This window comes from Panulirus ornatus, chromosome 23, assembly GCF_036320965.1.
Source record: "Panulirus ornatus isolate Po-2019 chromosome 23, ASM3632096v1, whole genome shotgun sequence".
In the NCBI taxonomy this organism is placed as follows: domain Eukaryota; kingdom Metazoa; phylum Arthropoda; class Malacostraca; order Decapoda; family Palinuridae; genus Panulirus; species Panulirus ornatus.
In genome coordinates this window covers 21,238,581-21,263,134 of record NC_092246.1, presented here as the reverse complement: position 1 = coordinate 21,263,134, position 24,554 = coordinate 21,238,581, and the positions used below count along the sequence as shown (strand labels likewise).

General features: G+C 40.0%; 1 protein-coding gene across 2 annotated transcripts in view; it reads left to right on the top strand.

The window, feature by feature from the left end:
- HERC2 (E3 ubiquitin-protein ligase HERC2) overlaps positions 1-24,554 on the top strand; it is a 278,100-nt gene that overhangs the window by 49,400 nt on the left and 204,146 nt on the right. For both annotated transcript variants that reach the window (XM_071676734.1, XM_071676733.1), the window contains exons 22-27: positions 3-126; positions 2,378-2,534; positions 6,109-6,276; positions 8,625-8,867; positions 10,849-11,029; positions 15,697-15,871. In XM_071676734.1, the coding sequence (XP_071532835.1) occupies positions 3-126; positions 2,378-2,534; positions 6,109-6,276; positions 8,625-8,867; positions 10,849-11,029; positions 15,697-15,871 (1,048 nt within the window). The remainder of the gene's footprint in view (positions 1-2; positions 127-2,377; positions 2,535-6,108; positions 6,277-8,624; positions 8,868-10,848; positions 11,030-15,696; positions 15,872-24,554) is intronic.

Here is a 24,554-nt window from a genome sequence, read left to right as displayed (position 1 = left end):
AGTTAATAGCATCAGACAGACGGAGGAAATGCCTGTAATTCGTAAAGCTGACTTAGAGAATCACAACAAGGATGGAGGCCTGTGGATTGTAGTTAATGGAAAAGTATATGATGTTCAGGAATTCAGGTGAGTTTATAGAGATACAATTTGTGTTTAGGTGATTTCATGATTATCTAAAGTGGTTGCATATGGATCAGAGAATTTGCAGCTTTCATATTTTTTTTAGTATATGTGTTAAGGTAAGAAATTTCTTTTTTTTTTCTTAATGAGTACAACTTATTGGCTTAAAGTATTTGGTTGTCTGAACATTTATATGTCTGTTAAACTTTGAGTATGAAAAACTTGAAAAACTTTTAACTGTCCTTTTGCAAGCAGTTTTGGGAAGATGTCATCAATTTGATTTGTTTATAATTAAAGACTATTTGTTTAAGTTGTCATAATTGAAAATATAGATGGATGGAAATCACTGAGTTGCAGTGTATAGTCAGTTTATTGTAATAAGTAGAGTAATACATTTCTTGTGCAGAAAAAGGTAGATTTTGTTGATCTAGTTATGATAATATAGTCTAACAATATGAGGTGGGTAAGCAGAAGGATGAGTGCAATGACCAAACAGTCACATATGGTAGTTTTGGCCCTTGAAAATCTTACATAACTAAATATTCATCAGATTAGTATGTTGTTTCATGAAAGTAATGCTAGCCTTTCAGGTGGCACTTTTAGATGAAATACGTTCATCAAAAGGACTGAGTATAAGAAGTCAGAGATGGTGTCTTTTGCAGTACTTCGGTATTTTTTTCTTTACACAATAATTAATGCTTTGACAGTTTACTTTTATCATGTTTCCTTTTTCTCACATGATTGAGTTTATAGCAAGAACAGATAAAGAGAAGGCCTCATTCTCTCATGTTCATTCTCTAGCTGGCTTGTATAATGGACCAGAACCACAGCCCCCATCTGCAGCCAGACCTCACAGTCCTTTCTGTGATTTCCCCTGGCTACTTCATGTGCCTTGGTTTAGTTTTCTTAATTTTTTTATTTTTTTTTATTTTTTTTTTTTTTTTTTATACTTTGTCGCTGTCTCCCGCGTTTGCGAGGTAGCGCAAGGAAACAGACGAAAGAAATGCCCCCCCCCCCCCCATACACATGTACATACACACGTCCACACACGCAAATATACATACCTACACAGCTTTCCATGGTTTACCCCAGACGCTTCACATGCCTTGATTCAATCCACTGACAGCACGTCAACCCCTGTATACCACATCGCTCCAATTCACTCTATTCCTTGCCCTCCTTTCACCCTCCTGCATGTTCAGGCCCCGATCACACAAAATCTTTTTCACTCCATCTTTCCACCTCCAATTTGGTCTCCCTCTTCTCCTCGTTCCCTCCACCTCCGACACATATATCCTCTTGGTCAATCTTTCCTCACTCATTCTCTCCATGTGCCCAAACCATTTCAAAACACCCTCTTCTGCTCTCTCAACCACGCTCTTTTTATTTCCACACATCTCTCTTACCCTTACGTTACTTACTCGATCAAACCACCTCACACCACACATTGTCCTCAAACATCTCATTTCCAGCACATCCATCCTCCTGCGCACAACTCTATCCATAGCCCACGCCTCGCAACCATACAACATTGTTGGAACCACTATTCCTTCAAACATACCCATTTTTGCTTTCCGAGATAATGTTCTCGACTTCCACACATTTTTCAAGGCTCCCAAAATTTTCGCCCCCTCCCCCACCCTATGATCCACTTCCGCTTCCATGGTTCCATCCGCTGACAGATCCACTCCCAGATATCTAAAACACTTCACTTCCTCCAGTTTTTCTCCATTCAAACTCACCTCCCAATTGACTTGACCCTCAACCCTACTGTACCTAATAACCTTGCTCTTATTCACATTTACTCTTAACTTTCTTCTTCCACACACTTTACCAAACTCAGTCACCAGCTTCTGCAGTTTCTCACATGAATCAGCCACCAGCGCTGTATCATCAGCGAACAACAACTGACTCACTTCCCAAGCTCTCTCATCCCCAACAGACTTCATACTTGCCCCTCTTTCCAGGACTCTTGCATTTATATATTCATTTATAATCTGTTTGATGTATGTGCTTGATTTCAGGCAGTATGAATCCTTAATGAATATTAATGTGAAATCTTGATTTATGTGTGTCTTCTCTTGACCTGGACAAGATATAACTCTTTTAAGATGTAATAAATGTTCTTAGTTGCTTTAGGAATACTCAAAGATTATAAGATAATGTCATTTGATGAATATACTTTATGTTGATGTTGGTTGTTTTACATCATGATTTGTAGTTGTATCACTATTCACTATATATGATATCTTAACAGGGCAACAGCTCCATGTGGAAGTGACATTTTGCAGTATTATGCGGGTCAGGATGCTACTCAAGTTTGGGAAATGGCAAATCACTCTGCCAGGGCTAAGGAAATGATGGTCAGTTATTTTGTTGGCAACTACATGGACCCCGAGCAGGAGGTTGTGCAGGTAAGGATGAAGTCATGAAGAGGTGGCATAGATTTATACGCAATATACTGATATTCATTTTCTATATTCATGGGGATAGGGGAGAAAGAAGGCTTATATGCATTTCCTGCCTGCTGTAGAAGGCGACTAAAAGAGGAGGGAGCAGGAGGATGGAAATCCTCGCCTCCCATTTTTAATTTTCCAAAAGAAGGAACAGAGAAGGAGGCCAATTGAGGGTATTCCCTCTAAGGCTCAGTCCTCTTTTCATAATGGTACCTCACTAATGCGGGAAGTGGTGAATCTGTATGATGAAAAAATAGTGACATTAATTTTCTGGTCCATATTTGATTTATTTATGCATCTAGTGAGTTTCTGTATGTATTGAGTGTATGTTTTAGATGGACACAGTAGAGTTTGAAATATTTTATATTTTATTCCATACCTTTTTTTTTTGTTTCTGTCAAATGCTGTAGTCATGGATGAATCCACATCAAGATTAGGCCACAGCGGATATTTGAAAATGGGTTGCAGAGACAGAACCAATGAGGATAGAGGAAGAATAGTACAAGATTTTTTTGGGGAAGTGGAAAGCCAGCCTTAGTTCTTGAGAAAAATATGAGGAACTAAAGAGTACCAAAACTACAGTGTAGGGAAAGAAACAGACCAGGTGAATCCTCCAGTCACAGAGGCTCAAGTGTGTTACTTCCATAAGTTGTATGGATCTAGAGTGCTTTAGGTATCTGGAAGTGGCCATAGCAGTGGATGAAACTATGGGAGCTGCAGTGAGCCAGAGGTGACAAAAGATCTGGGTTTATTGTAGAGCATTTAGAAAGAGAGCTCACTGCCTGTGAGGGCAAAGATGGTTATGCTTGATGATGTAATAGTCCCAGTGATGTTGTATGGATGTTAGGTATAGGCCATGGATGAAAAAATACAGATGTATGTGTTAGATATGAAATGTGTGAAGATGATATATGATGTGAGAAGGGTTGATTGAAGGAAAAAGGTAAGGTAATAGAGAGGTGTGATAGTAATGGAAGTATTAAAGAGAGAACTGAATAGCATGTTGAAATGGTAAGGAAATGTTGAGAGGTTGAACATGAGGAGGATGACTAAGAGTACATACATGTTGAAAGTGGAAAAAACAAGGAAAATGGGCAAATGGAGGTGGGAGTGTAAGGATGCAGTGAAAGATGCCTCAAGGCATTGAGGAAGGTTTGAGGTATGCTTGGGACACAGCGAATTGGAGCAATCCCCCATCCCAACCCTCAGGGGGGATGCGGCCTTTCTTTCGTCTGCTCCTGGTGCTATCTTGCTAATAAGGGAGACATTGATCAAATATGAAAGAAAGAATGACAGAAAAAAAAATATGCTGTCAATGGACTGAACTTGGGCATGTGAAATGCCTGGGGTAAACCATGGAAAGGTTTATGGGGTAGTGATGCTGTTTCCTGTGGGGCGGGGTAGCACCAGGAATGGATGAAGTGATGGCAAGCAAGTATGAATATGTTCATGTGTATATGTGTATGTGAATGTATATGTGTATATGTTGATATGTATATGTATGTATATGGGCATGTATGGGCATTTATTTATATATTAATTATTTTTTTTATTATACTTTGTTGCTGTCTCTTGCATTAGCGAGGTAGCACAAAGAAACAGACGAAAGAATGGCCCAACCCACCCACATACACATGCATATACATACAAGTCCACACACGCACATAATCATACCTATACAATTCAACGTATACAGTAGATACATACACAGGCATATACATATATACACATGTACATAATTCATACTTGCTGCCTTTATTCATTCCCGTCGCCGCCCCGCCACACATGAAATGACACCCTCCTCCCCCTGCACGTGCGCGAGGTTGCGCTACGAAAAGACAACAAAGGCCGCATTTGTTCACACTGTCTCTAGCTGTCATGTATAATGCACCAAAACCACAGTTCCCTTTCCACATCTAGGCCCCACACAACTTTCCATGGTTTATCCCAGACGCTTCACATGCCCTGATTCAATCCACTGACAGCACGTCAACCCCGGTATACCACATCGATCCAGTTCACTCTATTCCTTGCCCGCCTTTCACCCTCCTACATGTTCAGGCTCCGATCACTCAAAATCTTTTTCACTCCATCTTTCCACCTCCAATTTGGTCTCCCACTTCTCCTCATTCCCTCCACCTCCGACACATATATCCTCTTGGTCAATCTTTCCTCACTCATTCTCTCCATGTGCCCAAACCATTTCAAAACACCCTCTTCTGCTCTCTCAACCACGCTCTTTTTATTTCCACACATCTCCCTTACCCTTACATTACTTACTCGATCAAACCACCTCACACCACACATTGTCCTCAAGCATCTCATTTCCAGCACATCCACCCTCCTGCGCACAACTCTATCCATAGCCCACGCCTCGCAACCATACAACCATACAACATATATATATATGTATATATGTGTATGGTCGATAAATTCTACCTGGCTTAGGCTGGGAGTTATGTATGTGAATAGACATAGTATGTACTTTCAACGTTAAGAGATGGGGCAATACGAATTTAAAACTCTCTTCCCATAACACATATATATTGATCATATAATAATCACATACATACATATTGCATGGTTGGATAACAAGTGATTGCATCTATATTTGCATCCATATGAGTGGCATTTTCAGCATGATTTTTTTTTTCAGATGGAAAAAGTTGAAGTATGTATTATAATTTCAAATGCAGTTTTATTTTTCAAGAACAAAATACAATATTTGTAAATGTGGTAATACTTTAGCTCCCTAATTAAGTTGAATGTAGGTTGTTTGCTTTGGAAAAAAATTACACAAGTGAATGGATCTTGCCTATTCAATATAACCAGACTATAGTGTTGTGCTACCTCAAGTCTATGCATGTATATATTGCTGGCTGTTTGCAGTTAGTTGACTTTAATAGTTGGTTAAGGTTTTCCCACCCAAGACGCGTAGTATGGAATTACAATACATGATTAATTCAAATTAAGAACGAATGAATTTATGTATTTATATTAATAACATATCCCTGGGGATAGGAGATTAAGAATACTTCCCACGTATTCCCTGCGTGTCGTAGAAGGCGACTAAAAGGGGAGGGAGCGGGGGCTGGAAATCCTCCCCTCTCGTTTTTTTTTTTTTTTTTTTTTTTTTTTTTTTTTTTTCAAAAGAAGGAACAGAGAATTGGGCCAGGTGAGGGTATTCCCTCAAAGGCCCAGTCCTCTGTTCTTAACGCTACCTCGCTAATTCGGGAAATGGCGAATAGTTTGAAAGAAAAGAAGAAAAATGTGTATGTATATGAGTGGATGGGCTGTTCTTTGTCTGTTTCCTGGCACTACCTTGCTGATGCGGGAAACGGCGACCAAGTATGATAAAGAAAAATAAATGTAAATGTATGTGTATGTGTATATGTATGTACATGAGTGTATGGGTCTTTCTTCTTCTGTACGTTATTCTAATGTGGCATTTTTTCGGTTGTAAAGTTATGCAAATGTGCCCTTGTGCCTCAAGACATCTGCAGTTTTCTCATGAAAGTTTTCTCTTTTGCAGGTTTTGGATGCAAGTACTCTTTCCTCTCCATTAGTGGATACTGAAAGGGCACTTGCCATGCTGGTAGGGGTGTATGCAAGTTGTCTGGCACGTGGTCAGCTAGCAACACCATGGGAATTAGGGCATGAAAAATGGATATCAGCTGAATTCATGAGAGCAGGATGTCAGGTGTGCTGTTTATTGGATTATTCAATTACAACAACTGAATATAAGATATGATATCAGCTGTGATCTGGGAATGAGAGAAATTATCAAAACTTTCACCTCTTTTAGACTATATGAGATTGGCTAGATTAACCATCCATTTACTGTAATAGTGTTGTTTTGTGACAAAAACAGCAATAACACACATGCCGTACTCTCTTGATAAAGACCCCTCACTGGTTCTCGTAGCTCTTCTTCACCATAAATACTTAGCATGTACAAAGCACCTCTCTCAAGCCTATCATATGTTTTCTCCTGACCCATAATTGCCAAATTCAAAGCCTTATCATTCTTGAAGTATTTATCAAAGCAAATGCCTGGTCCACATATCCTCTTCCATTTCTGAAGCTGTACATAGTTCCTCCCCTTAATATGATTCTCTCTGTGCGTGCCACTACCTTCCCAATTTCCTCTATCTCTTGCACCTTACTAGGTTTACTAATGCTTATACCTATGTACTTGAACATTAACTTTTGTTCACCATGCCATTCATGCAGAAGCACTCTACAAGCATTCTGCCAGTCTTCTGGCACCTCACCTTGAGCGATACTTATATTGAAAATCCTAAATAACCAATCATCAGCAATGTCACCCCCTTTCTTGAGAAATTCATCTGCAATGCTGTCCACTCCAGCTTCTTTGCTTTCACTGCCTCCTTGATTTTCACCACATAATTTGCCTTGACTTTTTCTCTTTGTACCTCTTCACCCAAAACATGCCACTATACTGTCCTATCTTGTAATACATTCATCAGTACTTCAGAATACTCCTTTTCCACTTTATCTCTTCTTTGTTTGTTACCACTTCCCCATCTTCAATAATTCATCCAATTGTTTTCTTGTTCTCTTCACACTGTTCATCATCATCCTTAACTATATCTCATTCTTTCTGGAGATTGTTGATGCTCTCTCATCCCATCTTTCGTTTACCTTCTTTTTCAGCCCTTGCCTCTTCCTCTTGATCTTCTGCCACTTAGTTTAATGCATCTCTGAATTACTTACACTCTTTGCCTGCAGTTAATGCTCATACAACTCTTCTCTTTCAGTAGCAACTTCACTTCTTTATCCTATGTATGTATCTAAATCTCTGATGACTTCGTTTTGGGAACTCCCTTAATAGTTGGCCATGGCAAAAGTCTCCATAATTAGTGAACTTCATTTCTGTTTCTCAGCCTTCACTGCCTCGCCTTTAACAGGCCATTGGCAGATGGAAGCTCTGTCACATTGTTTTGACAGGGAGAAAGTGGATGTTTGCCATTGAGACCAGTGTTCATTTGTTCCTGATGTTACCTAGCTAAGGCAGATGCAATTGTGTATAAAGAATTATATTATTCATTTGTTCATCTATCTATCTATTTATGTATCTGATGCCCATTCCCTCCAGGAATTTCCATCAAGGGAGTGGCCATGGCAAAAGAGTCTCCATCTATCCTGTCCTAACATGTCTTCTTTGCATGCACCATTCTATGCATTCTTCACCCATTTCTCTCCCTCCTGTACTCTTCCACCATATTTCCTCATGCCATAGATGGTTTTCCTCTCACACCAACCCTTTAATTGTAATAACATTCAGTCTACATGGAAACTCTTTGTCTTGCATTCTTTCCACATGCCCAAACCACCTCAGAGTACTACATTTCACCCACTTTACCACTCCACAACTTATTCCCCTTTCATTCCCTGCTCTACCAGATCTCTCATACACCCCTTCATTACTTTCTTCATTCCATCAGGTCATACTACATGCTCCTCTGAAATAACTCATTTCCATAGCCTGGATTCTTAACTTCTTTGAATCATCCCATATCCATGTTTTGGTTGCATAGGTTAGGGTTGGGAGGACTGTGCTGTCCCTTAATCCTTTTTTGCTTCCGTACTTACACCTCTACCCTTCATTATTCTATTAAGGGACCCAATGACTCTTCTACCCTATACTGCTCTCTCCCATATCTCTCCTTCCATATCTCCAAATTTACCTGGGATAGCTCCTAAATACTTAAATCCTGTCACCTCTTTCAGTCTTTCTCCCCCCATATATGTAACACAGTTAGGTACACTTTCTTCTCACACTCTATAGGGCTTTGCAGAATTTATGCTTTTACTCTGTTCCCTTTCAAACACTGTTACTTTACGTGAACTTACATTAACTTTCAATCACCTATGCTTAAAACACATCATAAAACACACGTACAACCTTCTGCAGCTTCTCATCACTCTCAGTAAACAACACTGTATCAACCATAAGCATGTTCCTGTGTAATTATAAGCCTACGTGTGCACACATGTTCTTAAATGTTATTTTGAACTTTGTAGACTGTTCAGCCACCTGACCCATATGATGAGGAGAAGGGTGAAGCAAGAACTGGCTCCTCTGCAACAACTCCAGGATCTGTCACGACTCCTGGAGATGTTAAACTTCCTCGTCCTGTTGATCCACTGTCAAACAAGAAATCAAGACCACAGGGACCAAATTCGAGTCCTCAGGTTGAAATAGACTCCTACTTCTCAAATATGGCTGATTATTTCCTCTCAGCTTTGATGGAGGGAAAAACACAGGTAGATTTTGTGAACTTTGAATTGAAAGTGAAAGAATAGAATGAATAAAGGGTGATGGGGTGAGGTCTCATGTATTTGTTTATGCAATATATGAAATGATTTTGAAGGAAACATGCTTAGTTTCAAAAATACTGTTGATAACAGGGAGGGTAAAAGTCTGATAACTCTTAACTGCCTCAAGTCATTTGCAAAGCAAGTTTTGGGAGTCATTATGAGTGCTCATTTTTGTGGGTGTATTTTCAACAACCTGTTGATATGTGATATATTTATAGCTGCTGTGTCTTTTGGTCACTGTAGGAACTTATAACAGAGACCACCACTCTTTGGAAGTAATTCTGAATTGTAAATATATAAGGAAATGAATGTACGTATGTGTAAATATGTGTGTGTAAAGATTTACGTAAATATATGTAAACAGTAGCCGTAAATTGTGGTAAGTGTCATTTTGTGAATGTGAGCAACTAGGCTAACCCTTTCCCTCTGCTTCTGTCTGGGAAATTATACATTAGCATTAAGGCTTTCTCATGGCCATATAAGGTATGTCAGCTCACTTTATTCTCATGCTTATATGTAGATTATTTATTTTATTTTATATATTTTGCTTCGTCGCTGTCTCTCACGTTAGCGAGGTAGTGCAAGGAAACAGACGAAAGAATGGCCCAACCCTCCCATATACACATGTATATACATACACGTCCACACATGCAAATATACGTACCTATACATCTCAACGTATACATATGTATACACACACAGACATACATATATACACATGTACAAAATTCATACTGTCTGCCTTTATTCATTCCCATCGCCACCCCGCCACACATGAAATAACAAACCCCCTCCCCCATCATGTGTGCGAGGTAGCGCTAGGAAAAGACAACAAAAGCCACATTCATTCACACTCAGTCTCTAGCTGTCATGTAATAATGCACTGAAACCACAGCTCCCTTTCCACATCCAGGCCCCACAGAACTTTCCATGGTTTACCCCAGACGCTTCAAATGCTCTGGTTCAATCCATTGATAGCACGTCGACCCTGGTATACCACATCGTTCCAATTCACTGTATTCCTTGCATGCCTTTCACCCTCCTGCATGTTCAGGCCCCAATCACTCAAAATCTTTTTCACTCCATCTTTCCACCTCCAGTTTGGTCTCCCACTTCTCCTCGTTCCCTCCACTTCTGACACATATATCCTCTTGGTCAATCTCTCCTCACTCATTCTCTCCATGTGACCAAACCATTTCAAAACACACTCTTCTGCTCTCTCAACCACACTCTTTTTATTTCCACACTTCTCTCTTCCCCTATTATCACTTACTCAATCAAACCACCTCACACCACATATTGTCCTCAAACATCTCATTTCCAGCACATCCACCCTCCTCCTTACAACTCTATCTATAGCCCACGCCTCACAACCATATAACATTGTTGGAACCACTTTTCCTTCAAACTTAGCCATTTTTGCTTTCCAAGATATTGTTTAAATATTTACCTATGAATAGCAGTAAACTTAAAAAACTAGATTTAGACTACAAAGCTCACTGTTTTCCACCCTGTCTTTGTCAAGGGAATTAGTCCTTATCTTTAAGTACATCTGATGCCATATAAATTAGGTTAGCTTACTTGTTTCTGTATTACCTTAGGTATCTTTTGCACCACCCTTATACCTTAAGTGTAGCATTTTACTATGGTCATATAAGTTATTTTTTTGTACACACCCTTTACTTATACATGTAATTCTTTAATTTGTAATCCTTTACTTTTGCATTATTTGTTTTATTTCTAATTGGAAACAAAATCTTTGGACCTCATTTGTTTGTTGTTATTGTGAGCAGTTATTGTGAATTCCCTGGCATTTGAGGATGATAATTAGGATATAAGGTTTACAGTAGAATTGTGCCTTCCTACTGCAGAATTGTGCCTTCCTACGACCTGTGCACAGTTATCTATGGCTAATGTTTCTCTTCAGGATCCATATGTTCAGATGTACCTTTCAATGTGTGATCGAGAAATACGGCACTCAGGACGCCACTCTTTGCATACCAATTTTTCATTGGATCACCCAATTGAAGAAGCTGGTCGCCTTCTCTCTGCAACTCTTCTGCGGCATACTCATCTTACACCACAACTCATTGAAGTTCTTGAGCAAGGTGAGTAAACATTAGATATCATAGAAAATGGAATTTGACATGCTGTCAGTGGATTCAACCAGGGCATTTGAAGCTGCTGGGTAAACCATGGAAAGGTCTGTGGGACCTGGTTATAGATAGTGGGTTGTTGTTTTGGTGCATTACACATGACAGCTATAGAATGGTTGTGAGCGAGTGTGACCTTTCTTCATCTGTTCCTGGCACTACTTCACTAATGCAGGACATGGTGAACAAGTATGAAAAAAATGATCATGAAAGCAAACAAGAAACATTTTGCAAAAGTTGTAAACAATGACTTTCATAGTGTAAGAGTCTTGGATGAATATGATAAATTGAGTGATGAATTTATGAGTGCTGCTGGCATGCAAAGTTTGAAAAGTTGTATGATAATAAAGAGAGTTCAGAAGATGAGGCCTTTCCCTATACTTTGTAAATGGTAAATTTTGTATGAGGAACAACTTATAATTACAGTTCCCCTACTGTTGTAACTATATGGTAGTTGTTAGCATTGTAGTGATTAAAGAGATAGAGACAGTAGTGATAAAAAAAACAGAGTGGGAAAAAAGGTAGGGGGACAGTGATGGTGACGAGTGTGTGTGTGTGTGTGGCTTTTTGTTTTCTGTTTTATTGGCATACTTTATCAGTATAATAGTGCAAGGGCTTTTGGAGTCAGCCCCATAGTGAAATCATGTTTTAGCATTGCATATACTGATTATTTTGTAATGTTTACCTTGGCAAGGTTTGCAAGTTTTTGAAAGTTATAACCACAGTAACAGTGTCGAGATGACTATGTGTTAAGTGCTAGTGATAGCAGAAGTACAAAAAAAGTTGGGCCATTTCTTTCGTCTGTTTCCTTGCGCTACCTCGCAAACGCGGGAGACAGCGACAAAGCAAATAATAATAATAATAAATGTATGTTGTGTGGGGCTTGGATGTGGAAAGGGAGCTGTGGTTTCAGTGCATTATTACATGACAGCTAGAGACTGAGTGTGAACGAATGGGGCCTTTGCTGTCTTTTCCATGTGCTACCTCGCACACATGAGGGGGGGAGGGGGTTGTTATTCCATGTGTGGCGAGGTGGCAGTGGGAACAAATAAAGGCAGACTATGAATTATGTACATGTGTATATATGTATATGTCTGTGTGTGTATATATATGTGTACATTGAGATGTATAGGTATGTATATTTGCGTGTGTGGACGTGTATGTATATACATGTGTATGTGGGCGGGTTGGGCCATTCTTTCGTCTGTTTCCTTGCGCTACCTCGCTAACGCGGGAGACAGCGACAAAGCAAAATAAAATAAATAAATAATATACACACATGTATATACATACATGTCCACACACGCACATATACATTCCTATACATCTCAACGTTTACATATATATATACACACACAGACATCTACATATATACTCATGTACATAATTCATACTGTCTGCCCTTATTCATTCCCGTCGCCACCCCACCACACATGAAATGAAAACCCCCTCCCCCCACATGTGCGTGAGGTAGCGCTAGGAAAAGACAACAAAGGCCACATTTGTTCACACTCAGTCTCTAGCTGTCATGTATAATGCACTGAAACCACAGCTCCCTTTCCACATCCAGGCCCTACAAAACTTTCCATGGTTTACCCCAGATGCTTCACATGCCCTGGTTCAATCCATTGACAGCACGTTGACCCCGGTATACCACATTGTTCCAATTCACTCTATTCCTTGCATGCCTTTCACCCTCCTGCATGTTCAGGCCCCGATCACTTTCCACCTCCAATTTGGTCTTCCACTTCTCCTTCCCTCCACCTCTGACACATATATCCTCTTAGTCAATCTTTCTTCACTCATTCTTTCCATGTGACCAAACCATTTCAAAACAACCTCTTCCTCTCTCTCAACCACACTCTTTTTATTTCCACACATCTCTCTTACTCTTACATTACTTACTCGATCAAACCACCTCACACCACATATTGTCCTCAAACAACTCATTTCCAGCACATTCACCCTCCTGCGCACAACTCTATCCATAGCCCACGCCTCGCAACCATATAACGTTGTTGGAACCACTATTCCTTCAAACATACCCATTTTTGCTTTCCGAGATAATGTTCTCGACCTCCACACATTCTCCAACGCTCCCAGAATTTTCGCCCCCTCCCCCACCCTATGATTCACTTCCACTTCCATGGTTCCATCTGCTGCCAATTCCACTCCCAGATATCTAAAACACTTTACTTCCTCCAGTTTTTCTCCATTCAAACTTACCTCCCAGTTAACTTGATCCTCAACCCTACTGTACCTAATAACCTTATTCTTATTCACATTTACTCTCAGCTTTCTTCTTTCACACACTTTACCAAACTCAGTCACCAGCTTCTGCAGTTTCTCACATGAATCAGCCACCAGAGCTGTATCGTCAGCGAACAACAACTGACTCACTTCCCAAGCTCTCTCATCCACAACAGACTGCATACTTGCCCCTCTTTCCAAAACTCTTGCATTCACCTCCCTAACAACCCCATCCATAATCAAATTAAACAACCATGGAGACATCACACACCCCTGCCGCAAACCTACATTCACTGAGAACCAATCACTTTCCTCTCTTCCTACATGTACACATGCCTTACATCCTCGATAAAACCTTTTCACTGCTTCTAACAACTCGCCTCCCACACCATATATTCTTAATACCTTCCACAGAGCATCTCTATCAACTCTATCATATGCCTTCTCCAGATCCATAAATGCTACATACAAATCCATTTGCTTTTCTAAGTATTTTTCACATACATTCTTCAAAGCAAACGCCTGATCCACACATCCTCTACCACTTCTGAAACCACACTGCTCTTCCCCAATCTGATGCTCTGTACATGCCTTTACCCTCTCAATCAATACCCTCCCATATAATTTCCCAGGAATACTCAACAAACTTATACCTCTGTAATATGAGCACTCACTTTTATCCCCTTTGCCTTTGTACAATGGCACTATGCAAGCATTCCGCCAATCCTCAGGCACCTCACCATGAATCATACATGCATTAGATAAACTTACCAACCAGTCAACAATACAGCCACCCCCTTTTTTAATAAATTCCACTGCAATACCATCCAAACCCGCTGCCTTGCCGGCTTTCATCTTCCACAAAGCTTTTACTACCTCTTCTTTGTTTACCAGATCATTTTCCCTAACCCTCTCACTTTGCACACGACCTCGACCAAAACACCCTATATCTGCCACTCTATCATCAAACACATTCAACAAACCTTCAAAATACTCACTCTATCTCCTTCTCACATCATCACTACTTGTTATCATCTCCCCATTAGCCCCCTTTACTGAAGTTCCCATTTGTTCCCTCATCTTACGCACTTTATTTACCTCCTTCCAGAACATCTTTTTATTCTCCCTAAAATTTAATGATACTCTCTCACCCCAACTCTCATTTGCCCTTTTTTTCACCTCTTGCACCTTTCTCTTGACCTCCTGCCTTTTTCTTTTATACATCTCCCAGTCATTTGCATTATTTCCCTGCAAAAATCGTCCAAATGCCTCTCTCTTCTCTTTCACTAATAATCTTACTTCTTCATCCCACCACTCACTACCCTTTCTAATCTGCCCACCTCCCATGCTTTTCATGCCACAAGCATCTTTTGCACAAGCCATCACTGCTTCCCTAAATACATTCCATTCCTCCCCCACTCCCCTTACATCCTTTGTTCTCACCTTTTTCCATTCTGTACTCAGTCTCTCCTGGTACTTCCTCACACAAGTCTCCTTCCCAAGCTCACTTACTCTCACCACTCTTTTCACCCCAACATTCTCTCTTCTTTTCTGAAAACCCCTACAAATCTTCACCTTCGCCTCCACAAGATAATGATCAGACATCCCTCCAGTTGCACCTCTCAGCACATTAACATCCAAAAGTCTCTGTATATAAACACCCATACACACACGCATATACATATCAACCTATACACATATAAATACATTTACATACACATACACAGACATATACATATATACACATGTACATATGTACGTACTTGTTTGCCTTCATCCATTCCTGGCACTACCCCACCCTACAGGAAACTTCATTGCTATCCCCTGCTTCAGCAAGTTAGCACCAGGAAAACAAACAAAAAAGGCCACATTCATTCACACTTAGTCTATATCTGTCATGTGTAATGCACAGAAACCACAGCTTCCTATCTACATCCAGGCCCTACAGACCTTTCCATGGTTTATCCCAGATGTTTCACATGCCCTGGTATATGTTAATGTTATGCTTGTGTGGTACTTCCTAAAAGTAGACAGCATAAGAGCAGTCATATCTTGTCACATTCATGTAAATTATAGTGGTTATATCCATTACTTTTATCTCTGGGGATAGGGGAGAAGGAATACTTCCCATGTATTTCATGTGTGTTGTAGAAGGTGACTGAAAGAGGTGGGAGCAGGGAGCTGGAAATTCTCCCCTCCCGTTTTTGTTTTTCTAGAGGAAGGAACAGAAAAGGGGCCCAGGTGAGAATTTTTCCTCTAAGGCTCAGTCCTCTGTTCTTGATGCTACTTTGCTAGTGTAGGAAATAGCAAATATGTATGAAAAGTATCCATTGTTCTAATTTCTGAATGCATCATAAAATATCCATCCATAGGCTTGGCATTGAGTGCAGAGGATAGCCACGGTTGGGAAGCAACTTTAGAATTACCTCGAGGCTTACAGGAACTTATTCGTCATGTCCACAACACAAAATGGCTTTTAATCAGAAGAAGGCAAGAGCTTACTCGGTCTTATAAGGAGGTGTGTGCCCCAGTGATGGAAAGAAGCCGGTAAGTCTAATGACAAAGTCCTGGAAATGCTTAAGGTGAAGAATAACTAATTAGGGGTAAGTGTAGCATCTTTCATTGTTCATAATGCTTTACCTGTTCATAATGCATCACCCTACTCATTTACCTGGTTTTGGACTCAAAACATTTTGTTGGATGCAGTTAGTGCACAATACCAAACCAGTAGTGCAGGAAATTTACAGCTCCATGAATTAGTAGCACTTTACTTATTCTTGTTGGAATTATGCTTTGAGGTGACTGTGAAATACTTTGTATTGTGAAGTACTCTTCAAAATACTTGTGATTGAAATACATTAAATTGAAAGTAGAAATTACCAAGTACATTTAATTTAGAAGTAGAATTTTTAACACGACAAAAGGTCAAGAAATTTTTTGCGGAAGCTTCACCTGAACAAACAGATTAACTTTGTAAAACTTGGAAAGGATGTCAAAAACTGTGTGAGTATGCATTTATTATGTTGTAAAATATGGAAATGGTGCAGTATATAGGATGTGAGCATGCATGTATTCTGTATGTAATGAATCATTTTTTTATATAGAATTACCCAGTTGTGTTCTTTGTAGCACCATTGTCACATTCATTTAAGGTTTTTATAAAGTTTGTATTTATTGCATTTGCATTTTGTTTGCTTTCCAATGCCTCTACAATCTTATTGCAATGGACTAGCAGTTTAGTGAGGCATGGTCTTTCCATCCTGACACCTTATTCTCCAGGATTATGTAGGTAATTTGATTTCGTTTAGCCCATGAGTCTAAATGTTGAAACTGGCAGTTAAGTTGTTCAGTAGTTTTTAAGGATTGCTTTTCTTCCTCCTTTCTGAAGTTGGGTGATGTGAGTCATTTTCAAACTCAGAGAATGATACCAAAGTCCAGAATTTTTGTCCGAAGGTTGTTTAGTGCTCATATAAGTTGTGTTTTGCATTACTTTCTAAGATGGAGCAAATCGCATAGGCATATTTTCAGTGGCATTCTTGGAATCTTCTGATGTGCTGGTGAGATTTGCTGTATTAAACATGGGATTCAGATTTAGTTTTTCTTGACTCTGTTTAGGCACTTGATCGAATGAAATATATGAGTCTAGTGCAAAAAGTGGCAAAACATGAATTAAAATGAGTATGGAAAAAGGATCAAAGACTTTTTATGAAACAAAATTCAAGGTAGGAGGAAATTGGACTATATCAGATGAGGAGTTACTTTCTCAGGAGTAAAAGGACAGCACTAGTCCTAGTGCTCTTTCTGATCATGGAAAGTGACAAGAACAGACATATGAATAAAATGAAACAAGATGCTGCGTGGATGACACAAGGGTAAGAAAAATGGTAAGCACAAAAGAGGACAAAGAAAATGCAGAAAGACCTAGACATGACACACAGATGTGCTGAGGAAAATTTGATGGAATCCAGGGAAGAGAAATGCAAGCAACTAAGTCACAGAAAGATATCAGAGGAACATTTAATGAAGTTCAGAAAAGAGAAATACAAACAAGTAAGTCATAGAAAGATATTGGTTATGGTTACACCAAATAAAGGGCCAACAGGAAAAGAATTACATGAAAAATACAGAGTAAAGTGATTGTAAATGAAAGCTAGTGCAAAGAGAATACATGGACAAAATTATATTATATGGTCAAGTAATGAGTGAAGTGATAATTGAGAACACTCACCCTAAGAGTTAAAACATTGATGATGAAGCTGTTCAGTACATTTATGAAAAGAACAATTGAGTACCTGTTGTATTGTATGGTTGCCATCAAAAATAATCATTAGATTCAAATGCTTTGTAAATTCCAGATAATCACATCAAATCAAAATATCACAGTCCTTTCATGTAATAATAAACATGCTTGGTGTAACCACATCGGCCATCCTATCCTGTAAACTCACATAATCATCATCACAAAGTCTTATTTTCAAAAGCTGGGAGTGTTGTATAGGTGTCATAATTTTTTTCTTATAAGCTGCTATTTCATATCTACTGGGATTTTATTCACTCTAATATGGATTACTGCTCAATGAGGGAAAGGGAAATCAAAAGCTTTCTGTCTCATTAGTTCTCTAGACATCATCTTTCTTAAATTTCCCCTCATTGTATGTCATAATGTTTCTGCAGCTGTCTCTGAGTATTTCAGGCATTATTTTGGCCTGTGCTGTCATGAGCCATATTGGTCTTTGTTGAACAAAATGAAAGGTTTTGTCTTTAATTTTCTTGTAAATAGGATTGGATTTAAAGATGATATATGGAGAGATAGAAGATAAATGTGCATTTAAGGAAGTAAGAGTTTATAATCAAAATTCCCTATATTTATCTTTCGTATTTGTCATGTACAGGTTCATATACCTTTGTAGACATTGCTGGCTGACATATTATGTGTACTTCAATGCTATTTTTGACTTGTATGGAAAATTCATGTGACACTTAAAAGCTGCATTTCATATATATGTATTTTTTCCATACTTGATCGCCTTTTCCCACGTTAGTGGAGTAGTGCCTGGAAACAGACGAAGTAAGACACATACACTCACATACACATATATATATATATATATATACATAGCATTTATGGATCTGGAGAAGGCATATGATAGAGTTGATAGAGATGCTCTGTGGAAGGTATTAAGAATATATGGTGTGGGAGGCAAGTTGTTAGAAGCAGTGAAAAGTTTTTATCGAGGATGTAAGGCATGTGTACGTGTAGGAAGAGAGGAAAGTGATTGGTTCTCAGTGAATGTAGGTTTGCGGCAGGGGTGTGTGATGTCTCCATGGTTGTTTAATTTGTTTATGGATGGGGTTGTTAGGGAGGTAAATGCAAGAGTCCTGGAAAGAGGGGCAAGTATGAAGTCTGTTGGGGATGAGAGAGCTTGGGAAGTGAGTCAGTTGTTGTTCGCTGATGATACAGCGCTGGTGGCTGATTCATGTGAGAAACTGCAGAAGCTGGTGACTGAGTTTGGTAAAGTGTGTGGAAGAAGAAAGTTAAGAGTAAATGTGAATAAGAGCAAGGTTATTAGGTACAGTAGGGTTGAGGGTCAATTCAATTGGGAGGTGAGTTTGAATGGAGAAAAACTGGAGGAAGTGAAGTGTTTTAGATATCTGGGAGTGGATCTGTCAGCGGATGGAACCATGGAAGCGGAAGTGGATCATAGGGTGGGGGAGGGGGCGAAAATTTTGGGAGCCTTGAAAAATGTGTGGAAGTCGAGAACATTATCTCGGAAAGCAAAAATGGGTATGTTTGAAGGAATAGTGGTTCCAACAATGTTGTATGGTTGCGAGGCGTGGGCTATGGATAGAGTTGTGCGCAGGAGGATGGATGTGCTGGAAATGAGATGTTTGAGGACAATGTGTGGTGTGAGGTGGTTTGATCGAGTAAGTAACGTAAGGGTAAGAGAGATGTGTGGAAATAAAAAGAGCGTGGTTGAGAGAGCAGAAGAGGGTGTTTTGAAATGGTTTGGGCACATGGAGAGAATGAGTGAGGAAAGATTGACCAAGAGGATATATGTGTCGGAGGTGGAGGGAACGAGGAGAAGAGGGAGACCAAATTGGAGGTGGAAAGATGGAGTGAAAAAGATTTTGTGTGATCGGGGCCTGAACATGCAGGAGGGTGAAAGGAGGGCAAGGAATAGAGTGAATTGGAGCGATGTGGTATACAGGGGTTGACGTGCTGTCAGTGGATTGAATCAAGGCATGTGAAGCGTCTGGGGTAAACCATGGAAAGCTGTGTAGGTATATATATTTGCGTGTGTGGACGTGTGTATGTACGTGTGTATGGGGGTTGGGCCATTTCTTTCGTCTGTTTCCTCGCGCTACCTCGCAAACGCGGGAGACAGCGACAAAGTATAAAAAAAAAAAAAAAAAAAAAACATATACACACATGTACATATACATATATATATATATACATACATACATATACGTATGTTATTAGGTAATTAAGTTCAGTAGGGCTGAGGGACAAGTAAATTGGGAGGTAAGTTTGAATGGAGGAAAACTGGAGGAAGTGAAGTGTTTTAGGTATCTGGGAGTGGATTTAGCAGCGGATGGAACCATGGAAGCAGAAATGAGTTGCTGGGTGGGGGAGGGGGCGAAGGTTCTGGGAGCGTTGAAGAATGTGTGGAGGGCAAGAACATTATCTTGGGAAGCAAAAATGGGTATGTTTGAAGAAATAGTGGTTCCAACAATGTTATATGGTTGCAAGGCGTGGGCTATATATAGGGTTGCGCGGAGGGGGGTGGATATGTTGGAAATGAAATGTTTGAGAACAGTATGTGGTATGAGGTGGTTTGATCGAGTAAGTAATGAAAGGGTAAGAGAGATGTGTGGTAATAAAGAGAGTGTGGTTGAGAAAGCAGAAGAGTGTGTATTGAAATTTTTTGGTCACATGGCAAGAGTGAATGAGGAAAGATTAACAAAGTGAATATATATATGTCAGAGGTGGAGGGAATGAGGAGAAGTGGGTGACCAAATTAGAGGTGGAAGAATGAAGTGAAAAAGATTTTGAGCGATTGGTGCCTAAACATATGGAAGGGTGAAAGGCGTGCAAGGAATAGAGTGAATTGGAATGATGTGGTATACCGGGGTCGACGTGCTGTCAATGGATTGAACCAGGGCATGTGAAGCGTCTGGGGTAAACCATGGAAAGTTTTGTGGGGCCTGGATATGGAAAGGGAGCTGTGGTTTGCGCATTACACATGACAGCTAAAGACTGAGTATGAACGAATGTGGCCTTTGTTGTCTTTTCCTGGTGCTACCTCACACGCGCTCAGGGGAGGGGGTTGCCATTTCATGTGTGGCTGGGTGGCGATGGGAATGGATGAAGGTAGCAAGAATGAATATGTACATGTATATGTATGTGTACAGAAAGAGGGGCAAGTATGAAGTCTGTTGTGGATGAGAGAGCTTGGGAAGTGAGTCAGTTGTTGTTCGCTGATGATACAGCGCTGGTGGCTGATTCATGTGAGAACTGCAGAAGCTGGTGACTGAGTTTGGTAAAGTGTGTGAAAGAAGAAAGTTAAGAGTAAATGTGAATAAGAGCAAGGTTATTAGGTACAGTAGGGTTGAGGGTCAAGTCAATTGGGAGGTAAGTTTGAATGGAGAAAAACTGGAGGAAGTAAAGTGTTTTAGATATCTGGGAGTGGATCTGGCAGCGGATGGAACCATGGAAGCGGAAGTGGATCATAGGGTGGGGGAGGGGGCGAAAATCCTGGAAGCCTTGAAGAATGTGTGGAAGTCGAGAACATTATCTCGGAAAGCAAAAATGGGTATGTTTGAAGGAATAGTGGTTCCAACAATTTTGTATGGTTGCGAGGCGTGGGCTATGGATAGAGTTGTGTGCAGGAGGGTGGATGTGCTGGAAATGAGATGTTTGAGGACAATGTGTGGTGTGAGGTGGTTTGATCGAGTAAGTAATGTAAGGGTAAGAGAGATGTGTGGAAATAAAAAGAGCGTGGTTGAGAGAGCAGAAGAGGGTGTTTTGAAATGGTTTGGGCACATGGAGAGAATGAGTGAGGAAAGATTGACCAAGAGGATATATGTGTCGGAGGTGGAGGGAACGAGAAGTGGGAGACCAAATTGGAGGTGGAAAGATGGAGTGAAAAAGATTTTGTGTGATCGGGGCCTGAACATGCAGGAGGGTGAAAGGAGGGCAAGGAATAGAGTGAATTGGATCGATGTGGTATACCGGGGTTGACATGCTGTCAGTGGATTGAATCAGGGCATGTGAAGCGTCTGGGGTAAACCATGGAAAGCTGTGTAGGTATGTATATTTGCGTGTGTGGATGTGTATGTATATACATGTGTATGGGGGTGGGTTGGGCCATTTCTTTCGTCTGTTTCCTTGCGCTACCTCGCAAACGCGGGAGACAGCAAAAAAAAAAAAGAAATGTATACGTTGAAATGTATAGGTATATATATGTGTGTGTGTGGGCATTTATGTATATACATGTGTATGTGGATGGGTTGGGCCATTCTTTTGTCTGTTTCCTTGTGCTACCTCGCTAACGTGTGAGACAGTGACTAGGTATGATAATAATAATAAAAAAGATAATGCAAGAGTTTTGGAAAGAGGGGCAAGTATGAAGTCTGTTGGGGATGAGAGAGCTTGGGAAGTGAGTCAGTTGTTGTTTGCTGATGATACAGCGCTGGTGGCTGATTCATGTGAGAAACTGCAGAAGCTGGTGACTGAGTTTGGTAAAGTGTGTGAAAGAAGAAAGTTAAGAGTAAATGTGAATAAGAGCAAGGTTATTAGGTACAGTAGGGTTGAGGGTCAATTCAATTGGGAGGTGAGTTTGAATGGAGAAAAACTGGAGGAAGTGAAGTGTTTTAGATATCTGGGAGTGGATCTGGCAGCGGATGGAACCATGGAAGCGGAAGTGGATCATAGGGTGGGGGAGGGGGCGAAAATTCTGGGAGCCTTGAAGAATGTGTGGAAGTCGAGAACATTATCTCGGAAAGCAAAAATGGGTATGTTTGAAGGAATAGTGGTTCCAACAATGTTGTATGGTTGCGAGGCGTGGACTATGGATAGAGTTGTGCGCAGGAGGATGGATGTGCTGGAAATGAGATGTTTGAGGACAATGTGTGGTGTGAGGTGGTTTGATCGAGTAAGTAACGTAAGGGTAAGAGAGATGTGTGGAAATAAAAAGAGCGTGGTTGAGAGAGCAGAAGAGGGTGTTTTGAAATGGTTTGGTCACATGGAGAGAATGAGTGAGGAAAGATTGACCAAGAGGATATATGTGTCGGAGGTGGAGGGAACGAGGAGAAGAGGGAGACCAAATTGGAGGTGGAAAGATGGAGTGAAAAAGATTTTGTGTGATCGGGGCCTGAACATGCAGGAGGGTGAAAGGAGGGCAAAGAATAGAGTGAATTGGAGCGATGTGGTATACCGGGGTTGACGTGCTGTCAGTGGATTGAATCAAGGCATGTGTATGGGGGTGGATTGGGCCATTTCTTTCGTCTGTTTCCTTGCGCTACCTCGCAAACGCGGGAGACAGCGACAAAGCAAAAAAAAAAAAAAAAGAAAAAAAAAAAAAAGATAATAAAAACATACACATGTACATATTCATACTTGCTCACCTTCATCCAATCCTGGTGCCACCCTGCTGCACAGGAAACAGCATCACCACCCCCTATGTCAATTAGGTAGCACCAAGAAACAGATGAGGAAGGCCATATCCACTCACAACCATATACGTGCTGTCATGTGTAATGTACTGAAACCACGGCTCCCTCTCCACATTGAAGCCCCACAGACCTTTCCATGGTTTACCACAGACATTTCACATGCCCTGGTTCAGTCCATCAATGGCAGAATTTCATGTATATAGTAACATTTTCATCTGCTATAAATTAGGCTAGCACTTGCAGAATCTTATACTGAGAGTGAAAGACGAATTAATTGGGAAATAGTTGTTAGTGACTGTTACATTATCTAATGTATAGATGATATTTGATTGTCTCTCTCAGCTTTCTTATCATAGATTAGAATTTATATGTAACTATTACTTTTCAAAAGTTTAAAGTGAAATAGGGTATCACAGTTAAAAGTTTTCATGTGTCTGCTGTATAGCATGACAAACACTTCACTTAAGAGATCATTTTGTCCTTCATCATTATCATCATCATCTATTCATCAGTCATCATTTCCATCCATCATTGGTTCACACCCAACATGCAACTCAATCTTAATCATAACTTGCTAAATCTGAATAAGCTACTGTACTTCTAAGATTTAAACAGTTATTTCCCATCATCTGTAGAATTGATTGGCATGAGACCCATAACTTCAGTTTGGATTTTACCAGTTATGCTGCTTTTGAATAACTTGAAGAAAATTTCATCTTTGATCATGGAACTTTATATAGTTATTTCCAAACATCTAAGGAATTAAATAAGTTTTTTTTTTTTTTTTTTTTATACTTTGTCGCTGTCTCCCGCGTTTGCGAGGTAGCGCAAGGAAACAGACGAAAGAAATGGCCCAACCCCCCCCATACACATGTACATACACACGTCCACACACACAAATATACATACCTACACAGCTTTCCATGGTTTACCCCGGACGCTTCACATGCCTTGATTCAATCCACTGACAGCACGTCAACCCCTGTATACCACATCGCTCCAATTCACTCTATTCCTTGCCCTCCTTTCAATAATTCTAGCCTGGATTTTGCTTAAATTTTTCTTAAAAAGATTTAACCTGGAACTTGATCTGGCTTATTACTAGAAGAAAATTCCAACTTTGAGCATGGAACTTAATAAAGATTTTTTTTATCGCATGTGTAGCATTATAAACACTTAGAGATCATCTTTCTATTATCATTGTCTTCTCATGTTGAAAGTCTCATGTTACCTTACAACATAATCTTTGTTGTTACTTGAAAAGTTTAATCATATACTCATGAAACTTGATTCACTTGTTCCCTAACATTTTAAGAGCTTAAAACCCATGATTGTAGTTTGAATTTTGCTTGTTGTGCAACTTACAAAAAGGCTTAATCTGGGATGTAACCTAGCTCAGTGCTTAATAAAAATTTCATCTTTTACTGTGGAATTTTAAAAGGAAAACAGAAGAAAGAATTAAGTTAGGAATTTTCCTCAATGTTTCAGTAATTTGTTCCTGGCCTTACCTCACTATGATGGGAAATGAAGGCAGGTACGAAAAAAGAAAAGA